This window comes from Euprymna scolopes, chromosome 16 (assembly GCF_053919585.1).
Source record: "Euprymna scolopes isolate OS-2025 chromosome 16, ASM5391958v1, whole genome shotgun sequence".
Classification (NCBI taxonomy): domain Eukaryota; kingdom Metazoa; phylum Mollusca; class Cephalopoda; order Sepiida; family Sepiolidae; genus Euprymna; species Euprymna scolopes.
The window spans coordinates 41,089,999-41,117,504 of NC_136497.1; the positions used below are offsets into that span (position 1 = coordinate 41,089,999).

General features: G+C 33.5%; 1 protein-coding gene across 2 annotated transcripts in view; it reads left to right on the forward strand.

Annotated features, from left to right (window-relative positions):
• LOC145295924 (ciliary microtubule-associated protein 2-like) overlaps nucleotides 1-27,255 on the forward strand; it is a 92,297-nt gene extending 65,042 nt beyond the window's left edge. For both annotated transcript variants that reach the window (XM_080141740.1, XM_080141741.1), the window contains exons 7-10: nucleotides 14,796-14,963; nucleotides 22,441-22,569; nucleotides 23,308-23,432; nucleotides 26,985-27,255. In XM_080141740.1, the coding sequence (XP_079997866.1) occupies nucleotides 14,796-14,963; nucleotides 22,441-22,569; nucleotides 23,308-23,432; nucleotides 26,985-27,078 (516 nt within the window). In that variant the 3' untranslated portion in view covers nucleotides 27,079-27,255. The remainder of the gene's footprint in view (nucleotides 1-14,795; nucleotides 14,964-22,440; nucleotides 22,570-23,307; nucleotides 23,433-26,984) is intronic.
• Nucleotides 27,256-27,506: the final 251 nt, after the last annotated feature.

A 27,506-nucleotide genomic window follows, 5' to 3' on the forward strand; every position in this document is an offset into this window, starting at 1 on the left:
ATTCAGAAATCATGTCTTCATATATATATATATATATATATATATATATATATATATATATATATATATATATATATATATATTAGTGATGGGACGATGCCAAAATTTTTCCCGATTCCGATTCCGATTCCGATTCCGTTCAAAATTTCCGATTCCGATCCGATTCCCGATTCCGATTCCGATTCTTGTAAAATTTATACATATTCAATTAGAGATTTTTTTTGTTTGTTTTTTCGTAAATTTTCAAATTATTACATAAACCCCTGGTTAATGTCCGCGTATATTTTATCTCAAATGTTTGCCTTGTAATTGATTAAAAATTGTAACACAACAAAACATTTATTTTGATTTTAAAACAAAGCTATATTGTACCAGTTCGTATTTACTGTATAACATGCTACTTACATGAATAGTGGAAAATATTCGAAGATTGGTAGGCAAAATAAGAAAACGATGTAAGAACAATATATTTAACAGCGCCACTTAGCAAAGCCACATCTCATTGTTACGAACGAATTTCTAAATAATAATATTACTATTATGAAAACCATTTTTAACGTGAGATTGCGTGAGCTTTCTGTGCTTTCTCTCGCAGCTAAATCCCTATTCCAAAATGAAATATTACTTTTATAGATTACGTGTTAGAACATTTTTTTAATTGGCGGAAAGAAAAGCGATCATTTAGAATTTAGAGTGTAAGATCAGTTTCGAATATAAATTTAACGTAAAATGATCATCATTTCTGGCCATCCTAATTCTTTATGGATATTAACTAAAGTGTTTCCCACTAAATTAAGTTCGGTTTGCAACGTTGTAAAACCATGTGTAATCGCTTAAAAAGTAGACACCCTATCCCCAATAAGCGCACATAATTTAAAATTGGTAACACACTACAGCTCATGTTACGTTATATTTATTTGTGAAACTGACCGTCTATTTTAAATTCCTAATCGTTTTATATTAGTGCTGTGTCGATTAATCGGAATCGGAAATCGGATAAATCGGTAATTTTGGGGGTATCGGAATCGGTATTGGAATCGGAAAAATTTGTGCCTAATTTCCGATTCCCAAATCGATTCTTTTAATATTTTTAAAAAGTTCATTTTCAATTGTTTGTACCGATTATAAATATTTCTTTCTTTTAAACTATTAGTAAAACTAAAGAAGATCTAAACTTATTTTATATGCGTAAAATAAACAAAACAAAAATTGAAACTTTGCGAAAATTCGCTAGGTAACCTTTAGAAGAATGCAGTTTATTTTCAAAGTAGCGAAAGAATTGTCTAAAATTAAAGAAATATTTTGCCCAGAAAAATAATATCAAACATTATTGCTAATTAAATGAAAAGTAGAATATAAAAGTGTTGGGTTTTGTCGGTATGTTTGCTGCTCCCTCACTCGGCAATCGGTATTGACAAATATAACAAGCCGTGCATGCATGGTCCCCCTCTATGTGAGGAGGTGGGATCGAATAAAGTGATAAAAAAAGTGATACATAACTGATAAAAAAAACAATTTTGAGTGAACAAAAAATTTTCAAAAGTTTTCAGAAAAATGACTAAGTTCAACTTTTGCTCCACACCCAATATTAGCCCTAAAACCTCCAGGGCTTGTGACTCTGATTTTTCCCAGGGTCAGTGATACTTCCATCAGGTGTATATCAGGTATGCCCATGGTTTTGCCAAGTTTCAGAAAAATCTAATGAATGGATGAAAAGTTATTCTGAAAATATATGTCAATTTTGTCTATTTAGAGTCATTTTGAGGTATATTTTACCTCTTTTGCCCCCATGGGGGAGCTGATTACTTGTAAAAATGGACAAACGGCTATGTTTCAGGCCTTAAGACATGTAAATTTGAGTTCAGCACCATAAAAAAACACTAAATAGAGATACATAATCACATTTTAGACAAATATGAAAAAAAGAGCCTAAAAAAGGGGTGGTTTTTAGCCCTAAAAGTTCCCGGGGGGCGCAAACCAGAGTTTTGCCAGGGTCAGCGATACTGAATTTACATTTGCAACAATTGCCTTCACATTTTGGACAAGTTTCAGTAAAATCTAATGGACGGGAAAAAAGTTATGGGGCCAAAAGTGTCATTTTTGCCATTTTGGGCATTTTTTACCCCTTTTCAGCCCCTGGGGGAGCAACGAGAGTTTTCTCAAAAAAAAACTCGATGTTGTGCACATCTACGTATTGGAGTACAACTTGTGGCAAAATTTAAGAAAAAAGTAATGGACGGTTATCCGGGAATCATCCGGACGAACGGACGAACGAACGGACGAACGGACGAACGCCACTGAAAACTATAGTCCCTCTCCGATAAATCGGGGGGACCAACAAGGAATGGGCAAAATTGTGAAAAGGCTTGGCCTTTGATTTAATTTGAAATATGCTTCCAGTGTGATTTTCTTTGATTCTGCCGGTATTGTTTATGTTTATACTTAAGGATTGCTACGACGGCGCCAATGCCGTCTGAAGCCGAGGCCTCCGTGAGCACGGAGGCCTTGCTGAAGCCCGCCAATCTCACTCAAAAGTTGAGTTGAAAGTATTATGGGGTAATTAACACCTTCGATGCCGTTGGTTTCGACAACAATACTTTTTCACACCCACTTGCCAAATTTCTCAAGGAGTTTAATATGAAAAGATTTCAAACGAATAGAGTTTTATTTTATTTTCCTGTAGCCACATTGTCTGACACCGTCGCATTTTTCTCGGGTTTCGGAAAAGTTAAAAATATACATGAATATCTCACAATGAATTTATCAAAGTCTGGATAAAATAGATAAAGAGAAAACATTTAGAAATTTTTCAGATTGAAAAAGAAATTATATTTACATTTAAAAGTCCCCCCCCCTCATTGAAATTCTACTTTTGGACGATATTTGTAAACCCACTAAAAACCAAATTATTTTTTAGATCTAGGATGAAGCTCTAAACTGTCTTCACGTATTAAAAAAGGGTGCTTGTGCAGTTTACACTATGTTAAAAAACGAAAAATAAAAAAATATATATATTCTACGTACTCGTTATGGAATGAAGTTCTCATAAAAAAATCACGTAATTTCATCAAATAGTTTTTATTTTATGCCGTAAAAACGATTTGGGAAATTCGGAATCTTCCTAAAAAAACTGCGATAATTAGTCAAGGGAGCGTAAAACAAAAACTATTTAATGAAATTACGTGATTTTGTTATGAGAACTTCATTCTATAACGAGTACGTAGATCTATAGAGTTTAGTTTTACTAATAGTTTAAAAGAAATAAATATTTATAATCGGTACAAGCAATTGAAAATTAACTTTTGAAAAATATTCAAAGAATCGATTTTGGAATCGGAAATTATACACAAATTTTTCCGATTCCGATGCCGATTCCCCGAAAATTACCGATTTAACCGATTCCCGATTCCGATTCCGATTCATCGGCACAACACTAATATATATATATATATATATATATATATATATATATATATATATATATATATATAATTGGGATTGACAGTATGCCAATTCAAAGATAGATCCTGTAATCACTTAACATCCTTCAAGTTAAAGATAGGCAATGAAACAAACCCTAATAACAACGAGAATGACAATAATAACGATAATAGTAGTAATAACGCAATGAATAATAGAATCAGGTTTGGTTTGGTTTGGTTGTTTTTGTTTTATGGCATATCAACCCTTTTCAGGTTATTTAATGCCGAATCCAAAGATTTTGAAGAAAATTTTTTTAATAGACTATATTTGTTATTTTCAAGTCGGTTTCTATTCAACCCATAGTTGGGACCCTAACAGGTACTATCACTCCGGGTCAGAGTGGACCTGGGAGCAGTGGTAATTAAAGGGTGGCTCCACACTCCCCAAAGCCCGCAAGCTGGGGCCTCACCACTGGATATAGTTTAAGGTCATACCCAGGAACAAATAGAATCAGGAAAAGTAAGAAGATAAACAATACAGCATTAGGTGAATGGATTAGGGAACTCCATAGAAATAAAACTAAATATAAATTAAAATGGTCCATAGTAGGGAGAGCTAGTAAATATAAACCAAATAAATCGAAAAGATATAACCTTTGTATCCTTGAATCATATCACATATTAACATCTAAGGAAGATTTATTAAATAAGCACCTGGATGTAGTGCAGGGATGCCTGCATAAGAATAAATTCCTGTTATCCCAGATTAGACCAGAATAAATAAAAAGAATAACAAAAATAGAAGATATATAAATGAATAAGTAAATAAATATACATCAGGGAGGAAAAGAAGGAGATTAGAGTAATACTTAAGCTTAATATAGAAAATATAAATCAAATATAAATTATGAGGAAACCTACTCTTGAAATATCATCAAACTAAAACCGAATTGAATAATGAGACATACCAAGCATAAAAGGTTAGATTAAACAATTTTTAGTAGCAGTTAATGTAAACTCATAGAGACAGTAAAACACTGATAACAATACATTTCTTAAATCTATATAGTTTACAAACAGAACATAAATATGACAAATAACTAGGAAGAAAGATAGATAACAAGGATAGATCATATAAAGAAAGGAATTTTTCAGCTAGATGCTAAAAAAATGTAATCGTTAAAAAAAAGTACATAAATATAGTACCCCCCCCCCAAAAAAAACAATCCACAAATTAGCCAACAAATATTAATATATGAGAAATAAGTAAAGGGAAATAACTAAGCAAAAGATATATTAGGAAAAGTAGATCAGAGTGATCTCCCCACTCATTAAATAACTAGGATATATACAACAAAACAGAATGTTTACTCGTAGACAGATAAAACAAATACATTCCAAAGAAATTGCAGTTTTAATACAGAGCAATTTAAATTGATAATAATATACAATAAGGAATAAACGGAAAAAATAAATTATAGGAAGGAAATTAAATAAGATGAATTAAAAGAAATTATTATAAATACGAAAGTAAATTAAAAGAAATTATTATAAATACGTTCCTCTAGAAATTGTCGAAGCTGCTGTGACATGAAAGAAGCTCCTTGGTCCGATTGTATATAGGCAGGAACTCCAAAGACACGAATAATGTACAAATGCATTGTATAATTGCAGTAACTGATATGTCTGAGTAAGGGAAGACAAAAGGAAACGGTGAATAATTGTCGATAACATTTAATATATATCGGTTCCTTGTTTTGTTTGGTAGCAGTCCTTTAAAATCAAAATTTAGTCTTTTGAATGGTTGTATTGCTTTTATTGAAACGCCAGTTCCGGGTTTATAAAATCGAGGCTTTATTTTAGCACACATATGGCAGGAATTTGTAATTCTTTCTACACCTCACAACATGAACCATTCGAGTAATGCCTGGCTGACAGGAATTGTTATGTAGTGGTCGGAGTTCATTCACGCTTCATGCCATACACCCATGACAGTGTATCAGCTGTTAAGTTCTCCTTGCCAGATCGGTAGCTGACATCAAAAGAGAAACAGGATAGTTCAATTCTCCACCTCGCAATTTTCTCATTTTTTTATTTTGCTTAGAATCTTAGAATTAGACATAAAAGCAACTGATTTTTGGTCAGTAATAAGTTTTAAGTGGCATCTGATCAGGTAGTGCCGCCATTTTCTTAATGCTTTGACTATGGCGTAAGCTTCCTTTTCAGTTGTGGGATGTTGTTGTTCAGCTCGTGAAAGGGTCTTTGAAAAAAAGGCTACAGGATGATTAACTTGTCTCAAACAAGCAGCAATAGCACAGTCTGACGTGTCCGTTTCAACAACCAGAGGAATATTTTGGTCCATTGCTGTAATTGCTGATTTTGCAATATCCTTTTTCAGTCCCTCGAATACTTCAATGGGACAGAGGAAATGTCTCTACTTGTGATAATTGATGTATCTTCTGTGAGAACGATGCAATCCATTGGGAGTAGTGAGCAAATACACCCATGGCACATTGAAGGAAAGGCCGAGTGAGGAATAGGCATCTGGAGAAAAGGTTTCAATCGATCTGCATCTGGTATTATAAAACCTTTGCTTATGGTATAGCTCAGTAGGTTTATTTTATTCAGTCCAAATGAGCATTTATCATTGTTTAGGGTAAGGTTGTATTTGTCGATGGTGGACATGAACTGTCTGAGATTTCTGTTGTGTTCCTTTTTATCATGGCTACATGCTGCCTTCCTATTTCTTGTCTATTATGATTTGGTCGACTACTCTATTTGTAATGCCAAAAGGAATCCTGCAAAATTGATATAGTTAACCGTTCACCTCGAAAGCTGTGTATAGGTCTAATGGCAATCTGATGGTACGTGCTTTTCAAGTCCAAAGTGCTAAACATATTATATTTAGCTATTTCACCCATTATTTCATCTATCCTGGGTAGTGAAAAGGCGTCCAAAATCATAAATCTATTTATGGTTTGGGAGTAATCTATAACCATTGTCTTTTTATGGTTTTCGGAAGTGGTCATAACTACTTGAGCCCTTCAGGGTGATTTGCTAGACTCGATTATTACCTCCTCGAGTAGTCTTTTTACCTCAGAGTCAATAAATTTTTTATCATAAGAAAATGTCTGCTTCTCACTGCTATGGGTTTGCAGTTTTCAGATAGGTTTTTGAAAAGTGTCACCAATTCAAAAATTTTTAATGCGGGCATTGAACCGCCAAACAAAATTTCAATTTGTGAGTGTTGCTGCAAAAAAACATGTCCCAGTATTATTTCACAACAAAGGTTTTCATCATGGATAATTTAGTGGTTTTATAGGAGACGTCATTAAATAGTAAATCCACTAAGCAATAACTACTTACTTGTGCAGACAATGAAGCGTTCGCCATTGTTATTTTGCTGGTTTTTACCAAGCTTTCTTTAATAAAATTTTCTGAACTGCCAGTATCAAGCAAAGCATTTGTAGATATCTCGTTAATTTTTACTTTTACAATAATTTTTGAAAGGCAGTCTGGAGTGGCGGCTAAAGTGCAGATGTATTTTGACGAGTGACTTTGTATTGGATTTTAGAAGATTTGCATATCTTTGAAAAATGGCTAAGTTTTACACATTTATGACAAGTATTTCTGGCAGGGCGTAAAACTCGTAGATGTTTAGATAAGTCACAAAATAGCAGGTGTCCTTTTTTAAAGCGGCAGTAACCAACTGTACTTGAAACTTTGTAGGACTATCGTCATGAAGGGGGGTGCAGTAGGAACAGGTGCATTAAGCACGACGCCCACTGTGTCTGGCTGTAAGTAAGAACTAGACTGCTGTATAGCACACTTGAAGGCATAGGCTTGCTCATAAGCTGTTCTAAGTGTAAGGATCTTGTTTTCAAGAAGATGTTGTCTTACTTGAGCATAACGCAAGCTGTTAATGAAGGCGGCCAAAATGTGTTGCTCTTGGGCTTCTAATGCTGTCATTGGGCAGAAGTTACAATCTTTGCCCAGTGTCCGAACGCTCTTAAAGAAATGGTCCAGTGTTTTGCCTGTTTTTTGTTGGCGAGTTGCAAGTAGGTGTCTAGAAAATATCTTATTTTTGGGCTTTATGTATGTAGTGTTCAGTACATCGATTGCTTCTTCATAGGTAATGCAATCTGAGATAATTTCATTAACTGTATGAGACAGGTAGTTGGTTAGGAGTGCACACTTATTGATGGGAAGTCCCGATCTTTCTGAATGTAGAACCTCAATAAAATTTGTAAAGGTTTCCCGCCAATGTTTCCAGCACTTGTCAGCTGAATCACTTTCTGAATCTGTTGTAAATCGCTCTGGTCGCATAAAATGTTCGATTCTTTAATTGAATAAATTGTAATGAAAACAGGACGATGAGCTTCCATTTAATCTTTTTTATTCAACTCAACTACTTGTCTTCTCGACAAGCGGAAATGCACAGCTTTTATTGTCTTGGATTATCTAAGGGAGATAATCCATATTCACAACAAGGAGGTAAATTATACTAAATAAAATGAATAAAAGGAATCTATATATTAATACAATAGCATGTGTGTTCTTTTGTGTTTCACGCTTTCTGGCAAATTTCATTGGTTGAGATTTTATTCCAGAATACACATTAATCCTGGAATACACATTTACGAACGCTCAAGGCGGCATTCGATTAGCATGTTCCCACCACTATATTTGTTTTAATTCTATAAAATTTAGGGTTTTATCTTTCTGATAAATGCAGAAGTTGTTAAGAAATAATTGATTTTAAGTTATTCCATAATAAAAAATAATAACACAAATCTCTTGGTCGGTGAATGCTATAAGTTTTCTAAGTTAAAATATGTGGGACAAAAATTGATGCATCACTGCAGTTCTATATTATTAATCATATCTACAGCAGTTATTTTTTTCATTGTTTATTTTTTTACATTTTTTATTGTTAGAGGGAGGGAAGGAGAGAGAGAGAGAGAGAGAGAGAGAGAGAGAGAGAGAGAGAGAGAGAGAGAGCGAGACCTACCGACCGACCTACCGATGCTAGTGTTTTCATTATTTAGAATATTATTGCTACTACTACATTTTCATTTGTATGTGTATGTACTTACGCTCATCTACGTATGAGTGTGTGTGTGTGTGTGTGTGTGTGTGTGTGTGTGTGTGTGTGTGTGTGTGTGTGTGTACTTAGGCTCATCTATGTATGTGTGTGTGTGTCTGTGTGTGTGTTTGGGAAAAAATTGATGCGCTCCTGTAGTTTTATTTTTTATAATCATATCTACAGTAGTTATTTGTTTTTTTTTTTCATTGTTTAATTTGTTTACATTTTTTTATTGTTTATGTGTGTGTGTGTGTGTGTGTGTGTGTGTGTGTGTGTGTGTGTGAAAGAGAGAGAGAGAGAGAGAGAGAGAGAGAGAGAGAGAGAGAGAAAGACTGACCGACAGACCGATGCTAGTATTTTTGTTAATCTATATATTAATACAATAGCATATGTGTTACTTTGTGTGTCACGCTTACATCTTTTTTCATTCGGGTGGCTGTCGTTTAATAATTATTGTGTCCTTCCATTTCTATCCCAAGAATTCTTCATAAGCTTTGGTTTCGTTTTCGATTATAGATGATGGCACTCAACTCATCTATTTTTTTTATTTTTGAAATCAATACTTTATATAGTTTTTTAACAGTCATGCTTACATTATTAAATAGAGAAAAATAAATAACTCACCTTTTTTTTATTGTTCTACACGCTACTGTATTAATATATAGACTTTCTTAGATAAATATTTTTATAGTTTTAACAAAAGGGCTAGAATAATATGATGGTGTCTTTATTCATTCTGAACGCCCACAGAATATGCTGCATCAATATATTACATATGAAAGATGCCGCTGTGGAATTTCCACAGGTCCCGCTAGTAATTTATAAATACAAAAGTATTTATAATAATAAACTATGAAGGGGAAAAATAAATAAATAAATAAAAAGATGGAGACCTGACCAACAATGTGAATTACATCCACAACAAATGAGGTATGATTTTGACTATTTGCAACATGTAAAGATTGTGTTTGAATATGTTTTTCTCCATAGAATTGTCTGAAGAGTTTGCTGCATTCAAAAATAGAGTGATAACATGTTTTTACTGTTTGTTGGAGATTGCTAACGAAACAGATCTCTAACATATACGCTTATGAGAAAATAGAACATGTGTCTTCAAAAATTGTGAATTAAACATTAATATATATATATATATATATATATATACTCGGGTTTTTTTTATATTCAAAAGTAATGGACTAATGAATTCAACGAGGTTGTTAGATAGTGCTCAATAAAAAGAGCTGATAATACTTGTTTATTGTTATATAAACATGCTCACATCCCGCTGCTACAAACAGCCACTTGTTTCAATCAAACAACAGATATCATCAGGCAGCGACTTGACTATTCAAAAGTTCAATGAATAATCTTATCGTTATTCATTGAACTTTTGAATAGTCAAGTCGCTGCCTGATGATATCTGTTGTTTGATTGAAACAAGTGGCTGTTTGTAGCAGCGGGATGTGAGCATGTTTATATAACAATAAACAAGTATATATATATATATATATATATATATATATATATATATATATATATGTGTGTGAAATATTAAAAGGTTGGATGCTATACAGGGATGTGTAGCAGAAACAAATGGGACTTTTTTCTTCCTCGAATCAATGCCTCTCCCCCCCTGTGCTATTTGGCCACATACAGACCAATCAGGGGTACGGCGCATTGATCCTTCCTATCCCCTAAGGAAATCGGCCAGCATCCGGTTTGAAGAAGAACAACTCGTCTTTACTGTGAGAGCCACCAAACAGAATGGACCTCCCTTTTCTTTTCTCTCTCCACCTCGGTGATTTCTAACGGTATCGACGATTCCCCTCAAATAACTACCGCTATAGCACCAGGTAGCCGGAGTCCAACTTTTGACAAGGAACATATCACATTCTCCTTAATAAACCTTTTCTGTGTTACATTTTATGAAGTTGTTGCGTTTGTCATTCCAGAAGCTTGTATTGAATTATTTATTTTATTAGGTTGTGCCCTAAAAGCATTTATAAACCCTAAAATGGTTTGTTGAAATTCTTGTCGATAGTAGTTTACTTGTTATTTTTCTTTGTTGAAAAGTCCATTTTTTTGTTTATCAAATAAAATGTGTGTCTCGCTCAAAACAATTCATTTAAAAAAAAGTAAAAAAGTAGGGTCACCATGCGTGTTCGTTTCACATCAGTTGGTCGCCAGTTTGTTGTGGGACTTGTGGTATAGAAGGAAATGCGTGTTCATATCATGTTTGGGTCACCAATTTTGTAGTGGTGTCGGGTATCAAAGGAAATGCGTGTTCATATCACGTCGGGTTCACCAATTTGTAGAGGACTGGTGGATATATTATATATATCTCCCAGTCATACAAAATAGGAAAAATGAATTGAAAAAGAAACGAACAACACGTTTATTGAAATAAATGAACTAGAATTTATTTCATGAAGAAACAAATGAAAGAAAAGGGTACAGCACGTGTTTAGTTTGGTGTGTGTCTCTTGCTATTAACTGGTGAGAAGGAAAGTCTATTGTTGTAGAGAGAGAGAGTGAGAAAGTCAATCCAGTTTGGCTCGCGTCTCTCACAGTAAGCTGGTGAGACTGAAAGTTTATTGTTGTAGAGAGAGAGAGAGAGAGAGAGAGAGAGAAAGAGAGAGAGAGAGAGAGAGAGAGAGAGAGAGAGAGAGAGAGAGAGAGAGAGAGAGAGAGAGAAATTCAATCCAGTTTAGCACGCATCTATCGCTGTTAGCTGGTGAGAGGGAAAGTCTATTGTTGTATAGAGAGAGAGAGAATGAGAAAGTCAATCCTGGCCATGGAGATAGAAGTGTGTAAGGTGTACGTACTGTCTGTTGGCTCTTGCCCCACACATAGTAGCAGGTGACATGAGGCGCCCCCCCTCCCCTCCCAAAAGGAGCGATTAGTCCGTCGACCGCCCAGGTCGAGAGCCGAATCAAAAAGAAGGAAACAGCTCCGGTCTCTTGTTTTTGTAGTTGTTTCCGGTGGTCTTTTGCGCATGTGTGGATTTCCTTTAAAGGAAAGTGACGTCGTCCATGTGTGCATACGTGTGTGCGTGTGTGTACGTTAGCGTGTGTGTGTATGCACGTAAATGTGAGTGTATGTACATGAATGTGAATATATGTACGTGTGTGTACATGCGCACGTATGCTTGTGTACGCGTATGTGTATGATAAGAAAAGTGGCTTGATATGTGAACGCGTGTTTTTGTGTGAGACTAGAAAGGGCTCGCACAGATATCTTCACAGGAATAGATTTTTGCTATCATGTCTTAAATGTAGCTGAGATTAAAAAAAACATTCTGGGAAAAATAAAGGTTCTTAGGTGCCGAGCCAAAGTTTATATAGCGTTAAATAGCTAAGAATGATGTAAGTTACTTGTAATGAATGATTCAAATTTAGCAAACAAATCTGGATCCCAATATTCTACACTATAAACATATATTAGAAATAAAGACCATGGATTACTAGATAAAAAATTTAGATTTGTAATAAGGATTAACAAGGATTAGCAATACTGTCTCGAAACTGGTAACACTTTTTTAGTCATATTGATGGTGAAATGGTTGATATTGTTTCCAAATGAATAAAATAGTTTAACAAATAATTAGCAAAAAAAAAAAAAAAAATGAAAAAAAAAAAGAAAAAGGTAAGGGAGGGAAAACGAGAGAGAAAAAAAATTAGTAATTAAGGAATGAGGATTAATTGATACTGTTTTTGGACCAGTAAAACTTGAAAAATTATAGCTTTTAGATATCAATCTATTTATAACCGTTTTAATCCAAAAAACCAAGGTAAACCCCCACTTTCATTAAAATAAAACGTACATTGAGCTAAAGATTAGTTTTACTATTAGAATACTTATTAATGGGACATGTATTACTATCGGATAAGTATTTTAGAAGTTAATTCCTGAAGCTTTATTTTGTATTGAAGCCATGCATAACCTCAGCAAATTATGGTTTGTTGGCAAACGTAGGTTAATTTATCGTAATAAAATTAGTATCATGGTTAAGATATGCTTTTAAAACTTATATTTTGAATAAATTAGCCTAGTTCTAACTGGATCCGCTGAACTCCAATCTCTAGTCTCCCCTTGCCAATCTTTTACGAAAAACACCCATCTAGCTGAATCCACTGTCAAAAACTTTCCCCACTCTTTATCTATGCCTAAATTAAAATGTAGATTCCGTGAACAAAGCTTCTTTCTTAGAACTGCACGCCTGTGGAACTCTGTTCCGTCTGCCTGCTTCCTACCTGACTACAACCTGGATGTCTTCAAGTCCAACGTAAACAAATTCCTGATGAGCGCCCCCTCCCTTAAGTAGACACTTTATTAAATCCCCACACTAACGTACTGTACTTACAATAGCCCTTATCCCTGAGTGGCTTCCGGGCCTTGATAAGTGGTGACCACCTTGTAAAAAAAAAAAAAATTAATAAATCATAAATGAATATCAGGAAGTTACCAAACTAGATACACCAAACGGCCCTGGTTATTTCCCCTTTACTTATTAGAATTTTGGTATCTTATAACTTAAATTAATTTTTTTAAATTCCGGACTTGCAGAATTATCTCCCTTCTACTTCTAAATTTATCCGATAATCGTAGATCTTAACAGGAGAGGACGAATAAAAAAAAAAAAAAAAAAATATATATATATATATATATATATATATATATATATATATATATATATATATATATATATCGTTCGATATTTAGTTTGAAATTCATTTTTTTCTTTTTTAAATAAAGATACGAAAATAAGTAGATATATAAATCTTTAAAAAATACTTTACAAAGATGCAACAGAGGTAAAGTGTTCCCGCTTGTTTTCTTTTCCTCATAAAGGAAATGTTTCTTTTCCTTAATGTTTCATTGTTAAAGTGTTTTTTATTTAATAAGTCTGAAGAAAGGATGTTCTTGTGAAAATTTTCAAACGACATATTGTTTGAATTTGTCCAAATGGTCTTTTCTAATTAACAATGAAATACACTTTTTGTTGCAATCAACCCATTTCTTGAAGTCTTGGTTTTTGTTAAAACAGTATATGAATGCTCAATTATGAAATATGATAATTTTGTAGCTTACTTTTTAAGTCATCTCTCTTTTTTTGGCTTAAATTTATTGGTATATGAACAATTACTGAATTATATTAACCCAGTATAATTCGGAATACTACAAATTAGTCTCTCTCTATATATATATGTCTCTCTCTCTCTCTCTCTATATATATATATATATATATATATATATATATAGAGAGAGAGAGAGAGAGAGAGAGAGAGAGAAAACCATCCTTCTGAATGGGTCACTTTGCGAAACCACCCGAGAAGAGTTAATCTATGGATATCAAACCTGACTGACCAGAGAAGCCCATTATTTAGTGACATGTGTAGAATTTCAAGTGGTTTGCTTTCTCCGCATGAACCCTCGTTTTTAAGAAGCCATTATTTTTTTCAAAGAACTTTAACAATTTCTTGTGTGGTTGCCTCTCTTATCTAAATATTTTCCCATGCTTGCAGTTTGTAACCAACATCTGTGCATCCCCACAAAACATGCAGCATTTTGTATGTTTAAATAATGTATTTTTATTTTTTAATATTTACATTTTGCTCTTTATTCTTTTGATTGTGTAGCAGTGATTAACATAGTATTCTGAACTTTAGTGGAAGTATCATTGTGTAAAGTGATTTTGTTTTGTGTCAGCTAATCAAGCTCCTTAACAAACGGACCACAAGCCTCAACATTTACTACCATTATGTACACAACTAATATCATATTAAAATTTATTCTACAGTAATAGTGGATTAATAAAATGTTATTAATATAAATATGCAAATATGAGAACACTTCATTAGATGTTTTAAAACCAAGTTAAAGCCTATTACTCGACTTGTCTCCATGGCAATTGATCAGAACACAAATCTGTCCGGATAAACAATGTATTTTGATCACTTACTAAACACTTTTACTATCTCTTATCTTTTCTCTGTCACTCAGCAAATAGTTTTTATGACATCTATTCATTGTATTTCATCTGCAGGTTTCCAGTTCATCTTAGATTGAAGTTGTATTACAGTGCACATCCATACCATCACTTCGACACTATAATTTTGTCCAACTTTTTTCTCCTTTATGTTTAAATGCAAAAATTTTTTTTTTTAATGATTTTTATTTATATATATTTGCATTGTGACGATAATTTGTTAATTCAATAAAAGAAAAAATTTTGAAACATTTAAAATGATTCAAACAGAAATTTTTTTTTCTTTGTCTTTTTCTAGAAAAGACCGAATTTAGGTCCAGGACAGTACAACTTGAAAACTCCAACGGAAAATTTGTATTCTGCCCATAAATATAAACAAGGAAAGTTTGCTAAAATTGAGCGCTGGGCCGATCCCCCAACAGAACGGATTTTCTGGAGTACAGATTCAACATACCCTAAAAATCCAGTACGGTTATTTTGAGATATTTGAAAACGTTTCATGTTTCTAACATTTTCATATGAGGGTTGATAATTGTAATTATTTGGATTACTTGAACTACTGTTCTCATCTTGAATAGCATTTTTTTTTACAATGTTTCAGCCAATGTAATTTTCAACCTTCTTCAGGTGTACTGTGTCAAACTCAGAAATCTGCATGGAATTTTGAATGTGATATGTCTTGCGAAAGGGATATATATTGTTCAACTAGCTGAGCAGTCTTGCTACAGTTGTAAGTAATAATCCATTAAGTCACCATACTGAATGAGTGTTTTTAGTCACAGTTGATGTTCTCAGTGTAGTGTGAAGCTTGCATACCTTTTGACGTCTCTCCATAGATGGTGCTACCAATCAGTATTTATGGCTTAACCAGCCAATCATAAGGAAGGACCCACATGTACTCATATTCATTACACAAGGACGGATCCCTTTATTTAATCCAGGAGATTAGTATGTTCTCGTTTCATCAACTATGACGAGGTAGAAGTCCTCATGTATAAAAAGAAAGTTGTTGAAGAAACTTTACCACTATTATTATTATTATTATTATTATTATTATTATTATTATTATTATTATTTATTTATTTATTTATTTATTTATTTATTTAATTTGGTTAATTTTCTTTTTGTGTCAAAGAAGAATGTTAAAATCTGAGTGATGGCTGAGGTTCTTGTTCCTTGTACTGAAAGGATAAAAAAAAAGAGAGAATTTTGGTAAATATTTCTCTAGTTGTTCAACTGATTAGTGTCGAGTAATAGCCATGATTTTAAGGAATAAATGTGGGTTAAATGAAAGATTCCATTAAAAATTCCATGCAAGGTAATCTGAAGACGCTCGAAGGTGATATTGGCAGAAATGTTGTGGAAATAACACTCAAGATGAGAACAGTAATCTGAATAATCCAAATAATATGAATTAAAAATATTTTTGTGTACTATTGTTGGATTTGAGAAGTGAAGACCATGTATGACAAAAAACATTGGAATGATTTGCATTATGATGATTCATGTTGGATTCATAAATTCAGAAATCTTAGCTGCAGCTCAATGTTCTTTGATTGAAAACTGTGAGATATGAACTGGAGAATTGTGCTGGAGATGTGGAACCAGTGGCTAGCAGAAACAGGATCATAGCAGGCGTTATGATTATATTTGCACATTGAAATTCGTTGAGAAGCTAAGCTTCTGTAAAACAAATAAAATGAAAAAAGGTATGGTAAGATCTAGACAGGGCAATGTAAACCTTGGTGAGACTGATGACAATCGAAGTAGCAATTATGAAGAAGACACTGAATAAGGATCATTGCTACTCCTCATACAAGAATCACAAGAGTCAACTACTCATTACCATGGCATAAGAAAACCGCTTTACAAACGCCAAAAAACTCCTCAACAAGGTACAATATCTAGTCAAATCGAAGATGCTTTGGTTCTTCTCAGAACTAGTTGCACAGTGTGCAGAACGACAGTCCACACTAAGTCCTGTGCATCATGAAACCCAAGTATCCTTAAACTGTAATCATCTTTGGGTGTCTTTCCAGTGAAAGCCATCATGCTGCTCCACATCTTTGAAAAGGGAGTCAGAATCAACCCAGATGGTTATTTTTAGTTGCCATTTGCTAGGTGGAGCCAGACTCAGCTCTGTATCACACAAGAAGTGCCTGTCTGAGAACTTCTAAGACTTCACCAATACCAATATTTGGCTCACCTGATTGCAATCCCATGAACTATTTTGTGTGGGATGCAGCTGAGAAAGATTTCAACCAAACGATCTGATTACCAGGACCAAACTAGTGTTACAGCACCCTGAAAACAACATGCTTCAGATTCAGATTTCACCTGCATGCTATGATCAGGGCTCAGAGCGATTTTTTCAAACAAACTCTATTTGGTAAAAGATCCTTTAAAAGATGCACATTTTTACTGTTATTTTTTAGTTTCTATAATTGTTAAGTCATAAATAAAAGCGTGTACATGTTCTATAAAAATTAACACAGAGAAAATATTGAGCATTGATCAAAAAGCATTTTTTTATATAAAATACTTTTATTTATTCACAGTTAAATGACCAACTATTCCTGTCATCAGTTTGATAAAGAAAGGTAACTCTTAAAAAGAGTTATTTCCCTTTCTGTTTATCAAACAAACATGAACAAGCATGTTTTGGTAGAATATCGATATACAAAGTTATTTATTACTACGACTATTGCGTTTTTATAGAAGTGTATTCGGTTATTCGGAATCTTAACTCATTGTTCTAAGGAAAGTTAACTCCATTTTTCTAAAGTAGTTGAAAAAAAATCATTTTATCTTACAATTACTTAAATGTTTTGGTTAAAAAAAATGGCAATATTGTCGCATTTTACATTTTTTTGTTATAAAATGTTATAAAACTGTTACATTAATGAAGTTGTTGAAAAAGAAATAATTCTTTCTTAAAATTTTTAGTAAAACACAGCTACCTCCCTTAGAACAATGTGTTAAGATTCTGAATAAACGTGTATTCCTTCATATGTAAATGAGGTAAATCAAACCATAACACATGATTTACGAATTTTTCCTAATGTTGTTTTATTAGTTAGGCCGGGGACTTATTTAATAATGTGTTACCACTTTCTCCAATCGGTCCCTTTTGATCATCAATAAAATGTGACCTTATAAATACACTTTCTAATAAATTTCCAATGTGAAAAGCGATATTTAAAAAAAAAATGTTCCATATTTAATCCTATTAATTATTTTGAAGGTATCAATTAAATCACTTCTCAATTCAAAGTAGTTTAACTAAGTATTTCAATCTATTTTATAATCGAGATAATAAAGATTTCACCATTACTTTAATCACTTTTTTCATACACCTTCTTATTTCAATCTATCTTAATTTTAATGGAAAGGGAGTTAATTCTATATAACTTTGAAAATGCAGTGTCATACCAAATGGGAACACTTACATAGAGAATGTAATCTTAATATCTGCACAATGAAGATGAACGTCTGTGTTTATGTCTGGTTTATTATTATTTTTTTTCATTCACCTCCGTATAATTTGGAATATAAATGATAGACCTAGGAGGAAGTATAATGAACTATGTTTGGTTTATTTTTGAAAGGAAGAAAAAAAGGAACCCTTTCCCTTGAGAATAAATATACTCATGAATGAAAAACTCCTGAACAAATTTTTATGAATTTCCAAACACTGTAATAATTCTATGTATAAGGAGATAATTGTGGGTATTTCATTTGTTCTTCATTTATTTTCGAAAATGAAGATAAACCACTACAATTATATATATTCTGAAATGACATTACCTAAAATACACGGAGATATATATTTCCTTCTGATGAAATAATATTTTGGAGTCAACATTCATACTGGTTATCTTTATTTTATTTTATTTATAATTTGAAAATCATAGAATTAGAAAAAGTAGAATAGAAATGATAATATGAGGTTCGGGAGCAGGAGTACAAAGAAGTCCTCATTTCAGGAAATGCGAGTATGTCTTAGAAAGTTTAAAAACTCACTGTATTTACACTTTCTTCCAACCTATCAATGTTGATTACATCATTAAGTACAGTCCCATATAAAGAAAGATAATAAGATGTTATGTGCTGGGTGCAGGAGAATATGAGGCTATTTATTCAATCTCAGACAAGCATGATTTTTCTACTAGTTGTTTTTTTGTATGAAAATCGCCTCAGACAAGGCATGAAGTCACTTGATGTAAAAAGCTAAAAACATACTACTTCAAGGTTAAAAACTAGCCAATAATAAGTGTTAGATGAATAAGTTTTGACTCGGAAAACAGCAATTCTTCTTCCTTTGTCAGAAACATCGCTCATGAAATGTGAGGACTAAAGAACAAAATAAGGAAAGCAAAAGTTACAAGGTTGCCGAAAGTAAACTCAAATATATATTTAGTACATACAGCAGACTATTTCATCTGTATCTCTTTTTCTTAATCTTTTATGGATGATTTGAGGACATAAAATTCATTCTTCACTCTAATGATGATTGAAATGGTTGATTAAGGTTGAACTGTTATGCAATGATTATAAATAAGTGTAAATAAACTATGGTGGCACATGAAATTGTTGTCTTCCAAGAGATTTTTATTTTGCTGCAAAAAAAAAAAAGGAAAGATTCTTATATTTCTGTGCCTTTGATTTATATATTTTGAATCTGTTTCTCTACTATATAAAGGAAAGTCATATTTTGTGTGTGTGTGAGTGCGTGTGTGTGTGTGTGTCCAGTTAAAACTCAGGCACTTCCAAAGATACACTTATAAACCTTATGTATTCAGATTCAATATAATCCCTGGATACAATAAAAATATTTTGATATTAATTTGCTTCAGATCATCAGGGATCAAATTAATTCTTAAAAGTATCAGCAGGGAGAAAAAAAAACTGACTTACTTCTATATATATACTAGCCTAGGTGCCTGGCGTTGCCCGGGTGTTTGGAGGTGTGGATTGAAAAAAAAAAAAGTGGTAGTAGGCAGGCTTGAACCCGTCTCGCTAAGGAGAAAAAGGGTGTGAAAAAAAAAAAAAAAGGGACGTCTTTGTTGTTGCGCCCATCGCCAAACTGGAAGTGGCGAAGGTTTAAATTAAGGCTAGTCAATCGAAAAAGGGGGATGACTTTCACAAATATCAGTAAAAAATGCGACCTCTCTCTGTAGAAAAGTGCCCCGTTAAGGGTGAAGAAATTAATGTTTTTAGCCAAATTTTTCGATATCTGTCGTCCGAAGGATTGAGCTTCAAAACAATACCGATCTCGTGAAAATCCGTCGCTTCTGTCGAAAGTTTTAGGCAGACATACATACATACATTTAAACAGGTGAGATTTATATAATAGACTAGCGAGGGGTACCCGGCGTTGCCCGGGTGTTTTTCGGGGTATGTGAAAAAAACCAGAAGCATTGACGACGCGCAGTTGGAAAATAGTAAAGTGTTTGAAAACAAACAGGTGCGCGTTTTTGATTGACATGACGGCGATTTTGTGCGGGACAGTTTTGAATAAATGGGTTTGTTTGTTTTTAAAACCCGCTCCCTGTTTATTAGGAGGAGCGAAATGAAAGCTACAGTCTGATATGACGAAGTCGACATTGACCAAACTGGCTCTGGGCCTGTGATTAGAGTCAAGGTTCGCTTTTTTTATACCGAAAACCAAATGTAACGCGTGCCGATGCGGGAAATGTGGAATAATTAACATTTGAAAGTCAATAAAATTAAATAGAGAGGCGAGCTCCGTGGGTAATTCGTAGATATTACAATTTATAGATGATATAAAAAGTTTTAAAAAGTTGTGAAGCGAGTAAGCGCTTGTTTGAAAGAAGCCTTTTGTGGACATCGAGGAAAAGCGAACATACATACATACATACATACATACATTTTTGCTTTTATATTTATATTTATAGAAGACTAGCGAGGGGTACCCGGCGTTGCCCGGGTGTTTGTAGGGATGTGTGGTGTTAAATAAAAAAGAAACGGGGGGGGGGATAGGATCGAAGCCGAACCCCTGAGGCGAAGTTTGAAAATGAAATCGGCCAGCCAGAAGTGAAAGATGTTTGAAAGTCGTTGAGCGTTACGACGACGACGATGACGATGTAAGCATTGTTATAAGCGAAGTAAGAAAAGAAAACAATCGAAAAAAAAAAAGACATCTCACACCACGATTCGAACCCAAAACGTTTAGATAATGAACCAACCCTTAACTACCTACGCTAAAGCGGCGTATATAAAGTTTGTTTGGTAAATAAATCAGGTCACAACATCATAACGTCATCTAACGCATGCGTTGTTGACCCTCCCCCCTGTTGAATCTGTCTAGACATCTCTCTCTCTCTCTCTCTCTCTCTCTCTCTCTCTCTCTCTCTCTCTCTCTCTCTCTTCGTCTGCCTTACTCTAAAGACTGGAAAATGGCGTCTGGCTGTTTTTATTTTTAAAAACTTCGTTCGTTAATATTTTTTGTAAGCATATTTTTTTTTTTATTTCACATGTTTGGCTTATTATTTTTTGTTTAACTATCGAGTCTAACTATTTTGAATGTGGTAATAACTTTGGTAACATTGCCATAGCGTAGAAGTTCATAGTTTAGCTTTAATTATTTTTTTTTACCGATAACAATTTGTAAATTGTAAATTAAGACCGCCATTAGAGGTTGCTGACGTCAAGATCACGTGACATGACTCAGCGGGTTTTAAATACAAGTTTACCCAAAATAAACGGCCGCGTGTATACTTTATGTAGAAGACTTGGCGGCCATATTTTTTTGGGCAGTTATAAATCGATTTAAAAATATGTAAAAAATATCACTTTTTTGCCCCCCCCCATCCCTGCAGAAAATCGATCAGATGACGCACTTCTGATGGTCACTTTGGGCCAATTTTTCGATATTTGTCGTCCGGAACGTGGGGCTTTCATATGAGACCAAGTTTGTGAATTTTTGTTGTGTCTGTCGAAAGTTTTTAGCAGACACACAAACATACATACATTTTCGCTTTTATATATATATAGACTGGCGAGGGGTACCCGGCGTTGCCCGGGTGTTTGTAGGGGTGTGTGGTGTTAAATAAAAAAGAAAACGGGGGGGGGGGTAGGATCGAAGCCGAACCCCTGAGGCGAAGTTTGAAAATAAAATCGGCCAGCCAGAAGTGAAAGATGTTTGAAAGTCATTGAGCGTTACGACGATGACGATGTAAGCATTGTTATAAGCGAAGTAAGAAAAGAAAACAATGTTTTAATTAAGCGGGGGGGGGGGTAAACACAAATTAAAACAGAAAAACGAACGAACGTAGCGTGAAAAATGGCTTAAATAATACAGGGTTCAATATTTAAATGTAAAAAATCGAAAAAAAAGAAGAAGACATCTCACACCACGATTCGAACCCAAAACGTTTAGATAATGAACCAACCCTTAACTACCTATGCTAAAGTTATCGGCCGTATTTTTTGGGGCAGTTATAAATCGATTTAAAAATATGTAATGTTTAACATTAAAATGTCACTTTTTTGCCCCCCCCCCCTGCAGAAAATCGATCAGTTGACGTACTTCTGATGGTCACTTTGGGCCAATTTTTCGATATTTGTCGTCCGGAACGTGGGGCTTTCATATGAGACCAAGTTTGTGAATTTTTGTTGTGTCTGTTGAAAGTTTTTAGCAGACACACAAACATACAAACATACATACATTTTCGCTTTTATATATATATAGAAGATAGATGTATGTATATCTTTCTATCTATCTATCTATCTATCTATCTATATATATATATATATATATATATATATATTTAGAGAGAGAGAGAGAGAGAGAGAGAGATAGAGAGAGAAACAGAAGAAAATATGTTATACATACTTTTATAACTTCTATTTTCTTATCCTTTGTGCGTAACGTAAAACTCTTTTGTGATTTTTCTTATTTAAAAACTGATTTGTTTCAGACGTTTCCAGGTCCAGGTGCCTACAACCCACGATACCCAACAAAGCCGGTCGCCAAATCTGTTGTCCCATTTTGGACAGCCACCAAGCGGAGTGATAAAAGATATCAAAAAGCATTTATGCAAAATTATGTAAGAAAAAAAAAATGGCACTTTTATAATTTTGATTTTATTTTTAACTCAGCAGAAAAAATTCAGATTACTGTTATTTAAAAAGAAAAAAAAATGAAAATGAAACACAAACAAATATTTTTTATGATACATTCATTTAATCTTTGGTTAGTATTACTGACCAAAGAAAATACTATTTCAAACTTTCAAGCACAGCAGTCCCTCAAAATACTATTTCAAACTTAAGCATTACAGACCAATGAAAATACTATTTCGGACTTAAACATTACAGACTAACGAAAATACTATTTCAAACGTAAGCATGACAAACTAACGAAAATGCTATTTATACTTTAGTGTGACAGATAGACGAAAGTAGTATTTCATACTTAAGCATTACAGCTGAAAGGTAAGACTAAAAAATGTTATTTCAAACTTAAACAAGACAGACTAAATAAAATGCAATTTTAAACTTAAATGTGATAGACCAACTCATGACTGAAACTTAGTGGTTAAATCAAAGACTGAAGTTTATTTGTCTCATCCAAGTGTAGTATCTGTTCTGATACTGCACTTAAGTTAATTTGCCCTTAATCAATGAAGGGGAAACCCTTCTATACTATTTTTATGTTTGCCTACTTCCAGGGTGCCCCTTTTGGAGAACTGGTTTTCCTCCACATTAAAAACGACATTAAAAACGAAGATTTCTTTTTGATATTTTTAAGTTTACTTTTTCCATTCTATACTTTTCATTTGTAGAATATGGTTGCTCCTGGCCGTTACGATTTTCAAATGTGGGAAGATCTCAAATACAAAAATGGCCACAAGAGTGTGTTTAACTCGAGAACTGGATCTTGGTCAGCAAGTATGGCTAAAGTAATACAGTAAGTAACGATCTATTAAACAATGGATGTAAACGTGTTTGTAAAAGTAAATTTGTATATATATTTAAGGGTTTAGGGCTGCCACCTCTTTGGCTCACATGATATTTCAAATGATCGCCTATAAAAATGCGATGTACTTCTGTATATTAGTAGTATGTAATGAAAATTGTTTTACAAAAAGAAAAACAAAACTCTTTTTCATAACAACTATAAAAAGATTTATTCAATTACTTACACTGTTCGGTATAGGTGGAAAAAAGTTTGTCCAAATGAAGAAAGAAAATATAGAAAATTCTTTGGACTGTCGAAGGTCTGTTAACAGTTATCTCAGAGCAAAGATATTTTATGCTTGAATGTACAGTGGACAGGGAAATGAGAGAGAGAGAGAGAGAGAGAGAGAGAGAGAGAGAGAGAGAGAGAGAGAGAGAGAGAGAGGAAACATAGAGTGGGGGGCATTTTTCCTCATTGCTTTCAAGGTTCTCCTGACCAAAAAGAGGAAAAGTCTAGCTTGCACTTTTATCATTTCTTGATGTATATTCAGTTTACTTGAGAGATGGCTTCTGATTGGGCAAGCCAGAAAGGAAGTTAAATACTTGTGTTCGATCAGCTCTGAGCTTGGAAATTAAAAATCCCGAGTTGTTGCTGTTGCTTGTTAGTCTCTTGAACTTCATTCATGATGATGAGTTTTGTTGACATGTATTTCTCCAATATTTTTCTATTAGAAATTCTTTCTAGAAGGATATTGAATACTTAAGAAAAAGGTTGCCAATGTTCCTGAGTGAAAGTGTTTCAGTCTGCATCACTGAAGCACCATCACCATCCTGCTACTACTGCTGTTGTTGTTGTACCGTTTCTACTGCTGCTGTTGCTATCCCTCTCCCACTCCCGTCATAAAATTTATATGTAATATATAATAGTAGAGATAGAGACTATTATAGAAAAGGAACTTTGTGTTTGTGCATTTGTGGGTCTATGAGTTCATTCCCTATGAACTCGAAAATGACTGGGTCGATTTTAATGAAATTTCACACAAAGGTATCTTATGTGCCTAGCAGTGTTCTTAGATAGGTTTTGTGTCAGAATATCTTTGATGAGTATTGATAATCAATCATTGAAATAATCCGATGAAAAAGAAACAGGCGATTTTGACCAAAGTTAACATCTTAAACAGCCTAACATAACAAATGCATTTGAGAAGTTTTATTACCACACAAGCCGAAAGACCCAACGTATAAAATCAACAGTAGGTTCTTTGATATGACAGGGGCATGTTTGAAATGAATGTTCCTATTTAAAGCACAATTTCACAATGATACTTGACTTTTTCATTTTAAACTTTAATTCAAGCCATTATCACCGCACAACCTGTAATGCTAGGCATATAAAATCAACACTATGTTCTTTGATATGGCAAGGATGCATTTGAAGTGAATATTTCTGTTTAGAGCACAATTGAAGCATGATACTTGACTTTTGCATTTTAAACTTTAATGCAAGCCATTATATATAAAAATAAATTTATAAAATCAACAGTAGGTTCACTACAGTGCCATGAAGACTACAATGAATTGTGGACTTAACACTACAAGAGGCATATGAAGCTTCCTCCAGGTGCATCATGATGGGTTCCCAATTAGAGCTTGCAATTAATCAGTATTATTTAAAAATGGGCTATTTCATCGATTTCGATGACAATAAAAATATGGGAGTGTGAAACATTTGTTGATCATTATTCAATCCCGGGCAACATTGGAGGTACCTTTTAGTATAATATAACTGCTAAAATATTTCATTATTTTTTATATTTAAAAAGAATACAAGTTAAAACCTATACAATTGCAAATAATTTATTATATTTTGTGAATTGAAAAACTATAAATACGATCCCGAGCTGAAATATTTCTGTCATATCTGGGGAAGTGTGTTACACAGACGACACTTTCCTGCCTTGACAATGTCGATTTTAAAGTTTAGTGTTGAGTATGAGGTCATTTTTTTTCCTTACAATTCCTTTATCACAAAAGATACATTATCAGTTTCGCTTTACCATATCGTTATTTTCACAGATATGCTCGACTGAGCTCCAACCTTTGGTTCCTCCTTGTAAGACATCCACTTGTCTTTCTGCTCTAATGATGAAAAAATACTTTTATTTCTCCCTTCCTGTGCTTAGAGTTAGGCTGAATTTCCCTGGACAGAGCTACTTTGCTTCCAGCCTGTGAAACATGTCACCATGGGATAGCTTCTCTGATAATAACAATGCCTATTTAAATCCAATATTCAAAAATTCTTGGCCTAAACGATCTATAAATAATCAAACATAGTTTTTATTATACTAACGGGGGTGGAGTGGGGGCTTAAATATATTTTAATTTGTCCTGGTTTTGTATATATTATTATAGAGTCGTGATTTCAAAAGTTAAGAAAATAAGTATTTAGGTGCCATTAGCTAGAATTGAAACTGAAACTGTAGCATTCGAAGCTGATAATGTTACCACTGTACCAACGTGACACGCATATAAAGTAATTAAAAATTAAAACTAAACTAAGATGAATATATAAAATGTTTAACAATTTTTTCAATTTTTACCCATTTTTGACCCCTTAAAAACTATTTTAACCGGCTAAAGACCCATGAAAGAACAGCCTGTAAAAAATCCAATCATTTGAGGCCCCTAGCACCGCTCTGCGATTTTTAGTTTTGGAAGAGATACAGTTTGAAAATATGGAGACAGACCCACTGACAGACAGACAGATATATAGCCGTTTATATATTAGATTTATATATTTATCAAACATAATTTGTATTATTGGTCAATATTCGTACTCCAATAGTTTCGTTCATCTTTTGGCTCATAATCATTAACATGTGTCTCTGACTGGCTCTTGTCTTTGATGACCAATAGCAAAAAAATTTAAAAAAGAAATCAAAATGAAAATTAAAAAAAATATATCCAAAGTAATATGGAAATAATATATATATCTATAAAAGTGAGAATGTGGTTGTGTGTGAGGACAATTCTCAACTTATGCACTCAACGAATGTTTGATCTACAGACTTAAAATTTGGTATATAGGATATTCAGACATGTGGAAAACTTTTTAATCAGTTTTAATCCGAAAAAAGGCTGCTAAGAGGTCAAAATTGAAAAATTTGTACGTGATTTTTATCTATTTATCAACTGTTTCACGAATGCGCATGCATGAATGGTTCACATGACAGCTTCCTTATGTTAAGAATAAGTAGTTTTGTAAACATCTTTTAAAGATCGTGTCATGCTGGTCTAATGTTTATCATATTTGACTCACTCTTTTTAGGTTTTGGTTTCGATCTCAGCTTGAGTATCTTTTTTTACTTACAAGAAGTGAACTGTTTAGAAAAAACATAATACTCGCATGCACATGTCTCAGTTTATGTATGAATTTAAATATATTTATGCGCATTTTATGACCAGGCAATGCCAGGCGGCCTGCTAGTTATCTTATAAATATGAGATAGTTTTGTTTTCTTTCTATGTGTTTTTATTTATTATATATACATTTTTTTTTCAGAGAAAGACTGCGATCTCGAACAAAAACTATGGTACCTGTAAGGTTTGACAGTTATGAAAGTTATGGAGTGCAACGAGCACTTACAATAATGTGAAAACCTAAATTTGGAATTGCATATTTTTTCATATATTGGAGCGGAAGTTATGTCACAGGGATCTTTGAATTGGTTTTGATAAATGAAAGAGAGTTGTTATGCTTCCCTGGTTCTTTCTGGATATTTCTGCATTATGGAATTATGTATTTTTATGAGATTAAAAGAGTTTTATAATTATATTTGTTGAATGTATTTATATTTCAAGACTTTATTCAGTTTTTAAATAGGCTGGAGAAAAAGAGACTCTGATACTCTAATCTGATTAGCATTGTGGTAAGAGTTTGCAGGAAAAGAGAATGGAGTGAGGGGGAGATAGTCCTTATCTAATTTCTTGTCTTCATTTTATTATCATTTTATTTTTCATGAGGATGAGACACCCACAATTTCAGTCACTCAAAAATCTTTTAAAAATTCTAACCGTTCCTTTG